The sequence below is a fragment of the Solanum tuberosum genome, unplaced genomic scaffold (assembly GCF_000226075.1).
Source record: "Solanum tuberosum cultivar DM 1-3 516 R44 unplaced genomic scaffold, SolTub_3.0 scf00114, whole genome shotgun sequence".
In the NCBI taxonomy this organism is placed as follows: Eukaryota; Viridiplantae; Streptophyta; class Magnoliopsida; order Solanales; family Solanaceae; genus Solanum; species Solanum tuberosum.
The window spans coordinates 966,453-976,247 of record NW_006239038.1 but is presented as its reverse complement, the minus strand read 5'-3'; the positions used below and the strand labels follow the sequence as shown (position 1 = coordinate 976,247).

At 34.1% G+C, this 9,795-nt stretch overlaps 1 protein-coding gene across 1 annotated transcript in view; it reads left to right on the top strand.

Annotated features, from left to right (window-relative positions):
- LOC102600042 (extensin-2-like) overlaps positions 1-6,033 on the top strand; it is a 10,946-nt gene extending 4,913 nt beyond the window's left edge. The window contains exons 4-7 of the mRNA XM_015309726.1: positions 4,792-4,815; positions 4,869-5,179; positions 5,449-5,822; positions 5,929-6,033. Of these exons, the coding sequence (XP_015165212.1) occupies positions 4,792-4,815; positions 4,869-5,179; positions 5,449-5,783 (670 nt within the window). The 3' untranslated portion in view covers positions 5,784-5,822; positions 5,929-6,033. The remainder of the gene's footprint in view (positions 1-4,791; positions 4,816-4,868; positions 5,180-5,448; positions 5,823-5,928) is intronic.
- The last annotated feature ends 3,762 nt before the right edge of the window (positions 6,034-9,795 follow it).

The following is a 9,795-nucleotide window of genomic DNA, read 5'->3' as shown; positions in this document are numbered from 1 at the left end:
TACTACTACAAGTCACCACCACCACCATCGCCATCTCCTCCACCACCCTACATCTACAAGTCTCCTCCTCCACCATCACCTTCACCACCTCCACCCTACTACTACAAGTCACCTCCTCCACCGTCACCTTCTCCACCACCTCCCTACTACTATCACTCTCCACCTCCACCCGTAAAGTCTCCTCCTCCTCCTTATTACTACACCTCACCTCCTCCACCAGTGAAATCACCTCCTCCACCGGCGTACATTTACGCTTCACCACCACCACCAGTCCACTACTAAGAGGTTTTGAGAGTGCAGTCATTCTCCACAATCAATCAAGTGAGTAGTTGTTTAAATTTGTAAATTTTTCATATGATATTCAACCTTTTTTGCTTCTTTTGTTTGAATTAAGTCTCTAATCTTCTATTTGGTTTCTTTTCAGATTTTAGTTTGAAACACAAAATAAATGATGGCTTCTTGAGGAATAGATTCAAACGTCAATGGTACAAAGCAATTAATTTATGGAATAAGATGTTCAATCTTTTAATTGAAGGGTTGATTCTTCATGACATAGACATATTTGATTCTACTTCTCTTTTGGTCTTCTTGCACATTGTTTTCTTAGTGCATTCACATGAACGTATCTAGGCTTTGATGCTTCTTAGAGCTTGTTTCTTTGTAACTTATTATTTGTATTGAGGATATTGTCCTCTTTTTATTCATTCTTATTAATTATTATTGTGTGTTGTTCTTGTAACACCTTCATGTACTTTGTGCACAAATCAATAAGAAGATTAATTTTATTATATTCACTTTCTTCTTGTTTTCCTCTATCTTTTACCTCTGTAAACATGTTACAAACAAATTAAATTAGTCTTCTCCAAATATATATAAATAAATTGAAAATGAAAATATCTACAATTAGTTTAAGATCTTTACTATAATTTTAATGTAGAAGTAGTTCAAGATATGTATAAGTTAAACACACCTCTGTGGTTTCACAATATGCACTGGGGTAGTTCTTGCCAAAAAAATTTAAAATGAAAATACAAAAGGGAAGAAGAACTATTTTTTTTTTTGAATGTAGCAACAAGAATTATAATAGGATTGAACACACTAGTAGTCCATGTCAAAAACGATGAGTGTTTGCCCTTGATCTAGGTAAGTTAGGATGCCAGCTAACTCGTGATATACTTCCCCCAAAGGGTACATCACAACACTGAAACCCAAAAGAATTGACAAGACCTGCACAGGGTGGAGCAGGTAACTTAATTTGATACAACACGCAACATGTAGTTATCTATTAGGTAACCTTGTAGTTAAAGAGTAGAGAAGTTAAAATTCAATTTTAGTATGTGCCATTTCAAATCAAAGAGAAAAAATATTTAACGAAATAAAAGAAGATAATAGACGTGGAAGAAGTAACTAAAATTGAAACGAAGAACAAGAAAAGAAATCCTTCCAAAGTACTTTGCATTACAACAAAGAAACGTAACAGTACATATGCAAAGTCAACTGAATTAATTAATGAAGTTAAGTCAGGCCAGTTTGCACGTATCTCAACTAATTACATGAGATACTTGTTATCTCTCACCAATACTGATATCGGATAACTCTATCTACCAAAGCTTGGACAAAAGCCAAAAATCACCAATCTTTCCACCTACATTGAAATTTAACGCTGAGACCTCATGGTTCTCATTCCAACACTTATGATTATGCAAATGCGTAATACAAAAAGGATTTATATTCTATGATGATCACAAATAACAATTTTTTCCTGAATTAATGTAGTTAATCGATGTAGCAAGTTTACTCAATCTTTCAAGTTCACTAATATCAAACTTGTTACGAAGAGTTCACAAATTTGAAGTAAAAAAAAATGTTGGTGTTCAAAGTTTCTAGACCACCATTTCTAGTAGGCAACAAATAATTTGAAGCCATCAACCATCAACATACATATACTTCATACCCATTTATCCATCATCATAAAAAAAGGCTATTTGTGCTTTTAAGTTATCAAGGTTCTTGCACCGGCCAACTAGTGTTCAAAAAAAAAAAAAAATCATCTATTTGCTAATAAGTTGAACATATTAACCATGCATGTGATTAGTGGCGGAACCAAGGATCTTAATAGGAAGATTCAGAGAAGTACAAAAGTATCACACTTAGGTTTGGAATATGTTGAGCATGTCACATAGGGCATTTGGTAAATAATTGGTACGAGTTTCAAACAATCCCATAGTAACGCACCTTAGCATTTACCAGTAATAAACTCCAACAACATTACTCTTGTTTTTTACCAGCTAGCGCGAGTCCACGACATAGAATATATATATATATATATATCCTTACCCACTACAGATCAACAGGCAAGCAGTGGCGGAGCCACCATACAGTTAGGGGGTTCAGTCGAACCCCCTTTGGTAGAAAATTATATTATTTATACATGATTAAAATAATTTTTTTAGGTATATATAATAGATGTCGAACCCCCTTCGTCTACTTCGTGTGTCCTTTTTTTAGATTCTGAACCCCTTATTGAAAATCATGGCTCCGCCACTACAGGCAAGTAAAGCAGGGGAAGATAGATTAATTAATTTGGCTAAACAAGTCAAAGTTGTTGTAATTATTGAACACTACAAAATTCAATATCACAGAATATGAGCACTAGTTTGTTTGTTTTTTGAAAATATGAATATTTTAAGTTTCGTAGATTGATACAGAAATATGCTTATCAGCCAACACCCTGGCTATTGAAAACATAATAGCAAGAGAGTGGAAATATTAAAAAATAGCACTTTCTTTCCCTTAAGCCAGTTCATGGCATGTGTTTTTGTATGTTCTCATAGCAAGTAACAAACTACTTGTAAAAGAAAATGGGGAAATATAGATGGAATATAATAAATAAAATGAAAACTTGTAGATCCAGCCGTTAAGAGCAATTAATAATATTTTTACACTTTGATTATCAATCAGAGCAATTGAATTAGTCCTTTTAGACAGCTCTTTACGAACAACAATTTTATCAAGAAATTTTAGTATAAATACATAGGCCAATGAGTCCACAAAAGGCATCACTTCTCAACTGAAAAAAACTAAAAGTTGTCTTCTTTCTTCTTCTCCTAACTAGCTAACCACATTTGGGAGGCTAGGTGGTGCAATTTTCCAGCGAAATGAGACTAAACAATGGCGGCCCTGCCAAGGGTCGTCAATATTTGCCACAAATCTTAGTGGCATTGGCCATATTGGCTGTTGCTAATGTAGTGTCGGCAGACCCTTATGTATACTCTTCTCCACCACCTCCAGTGTATGAGTACAAATCTCCACCTCCTCCCCCACCTTCTCCCCCGCCTCCATATGTTTATAAGTCACCTCCTCCTCCTTCTCCATCACCACCTCCTCCATATGTGTATACGTCTCCACCCCCTCCTTCACCATCTCCACCACCACCATATGTGTATAAGTCCCCACCACCTCCCTCACCGTCTCCACCACCACCCTATGTGTATAAGTCTCCACCACCTCCATCACCATCACCACCTCCACCATATTACTACAAATCTCCTCCTCCACCATCACCTTCACCACCACCTCCATATTACTACAAGTCTCCACCTCCACCTTCACCGTCACCACCCCCACCATATTATTATAAGTCTCCACCGCCACCTACTCCTTCACCTCCTCCACCATACTATTACAAATCTCCACCACCTCCTTCACCTTCTCCTCCACCACCTTATTACTACAAGTCGCCACCTCCTCCATCACCTTCACCACCACCACCATACTATTACAAGTCTCCTCCTCCACCTTCCCCATCACCACCCCCACCATACTATTACAAGTCCCCACCACCACCGGCTAAATCACCTCCTCCCCCGTACTATTACAGTTCTCCTCCACCACCAGTGAAGTCTCCCCCTCCACCATACTACTACTCCTCGCCACCACCACCCAAGAAATCACCTCCTCCACCATATCACTACAGTTCCCCTCCACCACCAGTTAAGTCACCTCCAACTCCATACTACTACAAGTCTCCACCACCACCACCAAAGAAGTCTTCACCCCCACCATACTACTATACTTCACCACCAACTCATTACTATCCTCCACATCATCAATTTGTAGTCAAAGTTGTCGGAAAAGTATATTGTTTTAGATGCCATAATTGGAAGCACCAAGAGATGTCTCACGACAAGAAACACCTGAAAGGTACCATAGTCTTTATAGTTTATACTACAATCATATTTTTTATTTTCTTTTAATTTATCATCAAAAATTTGTTTAACTATACATATTTTATTTTTTGTTGCTTTGTTCATTATGATCTGATCAAAATTCATATATAAATTGTTTTTGTGTTAATTAATGTTTCTTTTAAAATGGATTAGGTGCTGTTGTTGAAGTGACTTGCAAGGCCGGTGACAAAGAAATTGTGAGTTATGGTACCACTAAGATCAATGGCAAATTTAGCATCACTGTTGAAGGATTTGAATATAGCAAATATGGAGCAAAGGCTTGCAAGGCTAAACTCCACAATGCTCCTAAGGATTCAAAGTGTAGCATTCCTACAAATCTTCATTGGGGAATTAAGGGTGCTAACCTCAAAGTGAAGTCAAAGAATAAATATGAAGTTGTACTCTATGCAAAACCATTTGCTTATGGCTCTAAGACACCTTATGCCGAATGCAAAAAACCCAATCCTACACCTGCTCCATACTACTATAAATCTCCTCCACCTCCATCACCAACTTATGTTTATAAGTCACCACCTCCTCCATCACCAACATATGTTTACAAGTCACCACCTCCCCCAACCCCGACATACGTTTATAAATCCCCACCACCACCTACTTACTATTACAAATCTCCACCACATACGTTTATAAGTCTCCACCACCACCTACTTACTATTACAAATCTCCACCACCACCAACTAAGTCTCCACCACATTACTATTACAAATCTCCACCTCCACCATCACCAAAACCTGCACCGGTATACTATTATAAATCTCCACCTCCACCATCGCCAAAACCTGCACCTGTATACTATTACAAATCACCACCACCACCATCACCAAAACCTGCACCTGTATACTATTATAAATCACCACCACCACCATCACCATCTCCTCCTCCACCATACTATTACAAGTCTCCACCACCACCATCGCCATCACCCCCACCACCTTACTACTACAAGTCCCCTCCTCCACCATCTCCATCACCACCCCCACCTTACTACTACAAGTCGCCTCCTCCACCGTCACCTTCTCCACCACCTCCCTACTATTATCACTCTCCACCTCCACCCGTAAAGTCTCCTCCTCCTCCTTATTACTACACCTCACCTCCTCCACCAGTGAAATCACCTCCTCCACCGGCGTACATTTACTCTTCACCACCACCACCAGTCCACTACTAAGAGGTTTTGAGAGTGCAGTCATTCTTCCACCTCCATACTACTACAAGTCTCCCCCACCTCCATCGCCTTCTCCCCCTCCACCATACTACTACAAGTCACCACCACCACCATCTTCATCTCCTCCACCACCCTACTACTACAAGTCTCCTCCTCCACCATCACCTTCACCACCCCCACCTTACTACTACAAGTCGCCTCCTCCACCGTCACCTTCTCCACCACCTCCTTACTACTATCACTCTCCACCTCCACCCGTAAAGTCTCCTCCTCCTCCTTATTACTACAGCTCACCTCCTCCACCAGTGAAATCACCTCCTCCACCGGCGTACATTTACGCTTCACCACCACCACCAGTCCACTACTAAGAGGTTTTGAGAGTGCAGTCATTCTCCACAATCAATCAAGTGAGTAGTTGTTTAAATTTGTAAATTTTTCATAAGATATTCAACCTTTTTTGCTTCTTTTGTTTGAATTAAGTCTCTAATCTTCTATTTGGTTGTTTCTTTTCAGATTTTAGTTTGAAACACAAAATAAATGATGGCTTCTTGAGGAATAGATTCAAACGTCAATGGTACAAAGCAATTAATTTATGGAATAAGATGTTCAATCTTTTAATTGAAGGGTTGATTCTTCATGATATGGACCTATTTGATTCTACTTCTCTTTTTGTCTTCTTGCACATTGTTTTCTTTGTGTGTTCACATGAACGCATCTAGGCTTTGATGCTTCTTAGAGTTTGTTTCTTCGTAACTTATTGTTTGTATTGAGGATATTGTCCTCTTTTCATTCATTCCTATTAATTATTATTGGATGTTGTTCTTGTAATACCTTTGTGTACTTTGTGCACAAATCAATAAGAAAGATCAATTTCACTATTGTAAATCTCCTCCACTTCGTGTACAAGTCATCACCTCCCGCAACCCCGACATACATTTAAAAGTCTTCACCATACCCTACTAAACTATTACAAATCTCTACCATCACGAACTAAGTCTCCACCACCTACCATTACCATAACCTGCACCGATATACTATTATAAATCACCACTACCCTGTCACCATCGCTTCCACCATCTTACTATTATAAATCTACACTTCCATCAACTAAGTCTCCACTACCTCCTTATTACTACAAATCTCCACCTTCACCATCACCAAAACCTGTACCTATATACTATTCTTATTAGTTGATATCAAAATCTTCTATGCAATTTCATCTGATATGTTTAGATTATAAAAATAGATATTGAAGTATATCAAAAATATAAGTTTCTAAGGATAATAAATATTAATCTTATATTTTAATCACCTTACACTTGCATTCAAAATGGATTTAATATTTGGAGAGTTGAAATATAAATTAAAGTAGTTTTGATATACTATTTATAATAGTTACTTTATATTAAATATGCATACATGTTACTTTATGATATAAAAGAATACAATATTTCTTTAAAATGTGTTTTCTTATAGAACATCTCACACAACTTTTATATTAGATTTGAAATGTATTTGTCTATCTATAATAATTTATAAGTAAATGCTTCCTTCTCCATCTGAGAAAAAGAAAATGCAAAAGATAAAAATCTTCGAATCGGGTTTAAATGCAAACCAATTTAATTAGTATAATATGTGATATTAAGTGGTTATCTGGCATTTAATCTTAAATATATTGCTACGTGATATTGTAGTAACTAAACTTTATAGGGGTATTTTGATATTTCAACTTTCAACTTTTTTTTGTTCCCACTTTTAGTAATATAGTAAATAGTAAATAAATAGTAATAGTAATATATGTGATATGATGATAAAATATATGTAATGAATTATATTGAATTTGAAGAATAAATAAAAGCTCAAATTAATGAATGATGAGTCTATTCAACCTAAATTATTAATTGCAAGGTACATCATATATATTGCTATCAACTGAATTTCAAAAGCAAATTACTCTAACAACTTTAGATATGCAATTATTATATTATACATCAAGTATTCAACTTATTAAAGTTATTTAATGTCACAATACATAATTTGAATGTTGGCATCATGTTTGTAAAATATTTCATGTCTTAAAGTTTTTGTCTTCTTTTTAAGAAACAACAATCTCCACCTTCTTACAGTTGCATATATATTAAGAAGTTGCCGTCGAAGGAGAGTAGTATTTTGTAAAAGTTGTACATAAATTCAATCAAGATATGTCTTCCTTATTATGAATAGTAAATTATTATCCATTTCATGGTATACATCTAAAAAAATGAATTATTATTTGTTACAGAAATAATAATTGTTGAAAGACTTAATTATAGTAATTACATGTAAATATACCCTTTGTCTCCTTTGCTTGACTCAAAATTACTAATTCAGTTATCGGTAAACTTGACCAAAAAAATAATGTGTTAAGTTGTATACATATAGTTGTTATAAAATATAACACAATTATATGTGAGATATTGATAGTTTACTTTTCAAAATAACAAATCAAATTGACATTCATAACATATATAAAATAAGAGTTTTTATGTTATGAGTGTCAATTATATATACTTTGGTGGTATCAATGAAGAAAAACAGTCCTTCACTGAAAACACTATTAGTTACTCTTTGATACCATCAAAATATATAGATAGTCTGATGGTATCAAACAACAATTTAGGTAGTTTTCACTGAATTAGTACATTTTCCTCCTTGATACCATCAAAGTATATATATATATATATATATATATACACACTCTGATGGCATCAAATAATAACTACTAGTATTTTCGATGAAGGACTGTTTTTCCTCCTTAATACCATCACAACATATAAACATATACTCAAGTGGTATCAAGCATCAATTTAGGTTGTTTTCACTAAATCACCCCCTTTTTATTGCAAAGTACATATAATGCCCAAATTCTATGCATCAAACCTAACTTAATACCTTTGTGCCTAACACATATATTTGGGTGTTTGTAATACCCAAATTTTATGCACAAACTTTGTTAACACCTGGCTGATTTGATACTTTTTTAATACAAACTATCTATAAAACCTATATCCTATGCACCAAACATGATTTAATACCTTTGCCTTAACTCAAAGCACAAATTATCTTTAATATCCAAATTCTATGCACAAATCTTTTTATTACTATCTAAATTGATGTTTGATATCATCATATTCTGATGGTATCAAGCAGTAGCTATACATGAGAAGGACACAAAAAACTATTAAAGCTAAAATTATGTCATAAATAGTTACAAAAATAAAGTAATTAACATTTAAAAGGGTAATTAATCAAATAAAATATATTACTTAAATAAAAATTTCATAAAAAACTGTATTATTACTAAATAACCTCCTATCTCTTCCACATAAAATAACATCACATATTAACCTTCCATCCTAATCACATTTTAAAAAAATGATATGCACCAAATGCTAGAGCACTTTTGGTTTGTTCTAGAAAAAAGACTAAAAAATATTTGGTTAGTGTTGAATGTTAAATTAGGTAGTTAATATGTCATTTTCAGCAATTTATATTTTTGGGTCTCACAGTTGTAAGTAATCTCTGGCTAAATCTAGATGCTTCCACACTGCTTCAAACAATATAGTAATATTTCTTTAAAATATTTTTTTACATTAAATTCATTATATTTTTAAATTGCAAAAGTTAAATCGGGTCAATAAATTTTAAATATAAGAAGATCGCTAGAAGATAGAGTTTGTTTTTTTGGTTTCTATTCAATATTCGATATTTATATTTGAGTTTTCAATTAATTTAAGTTTGGATTACGTAAAATCAATATTATTCGAACCATTCACAACGAAATGCCAACTTTGCAACAATATAAATTTGTGATGAGATGTTTGAGATGTCTTCATCCTTAATCAAAAGTATATCATTTAAGTTTTCGAGTTGAATTTTTTTATTTGAAATGTCGCCTTCGTAAATAAATCATATAATAAGTAAATTTAAATTTAATTCTATCTTAATATGAAGATCGGATATCGAGTAAAAATAAATTAAAAATGCCAACTGTGTCATAAAATTTGTTGCGAGTACCAAATATAAACGGTGACCTGTCGTATTATGACATGTCAGCTTTTTTGCTTTATTCCAAGTCTAGAATGTTCAAGAATGATTTATTTATTAAATTAAAATAAAACGGCAGAGAATCTATTTCCTACTATATTATAAAAATAGTAAATAACAAGGCTTTTATTCTTACATAAAAAAAAATCTAATTCTCATACACTTTCACTTCATTCAGTTAATAATAGTCACATCATCCTTAACCTTTGATTATTATTATAAAGAAAATAAAGTACCCTTAAATTATTGAAAATATAAATATCGTGAAGTTTTTTAAAAAACTTTTATTATTGG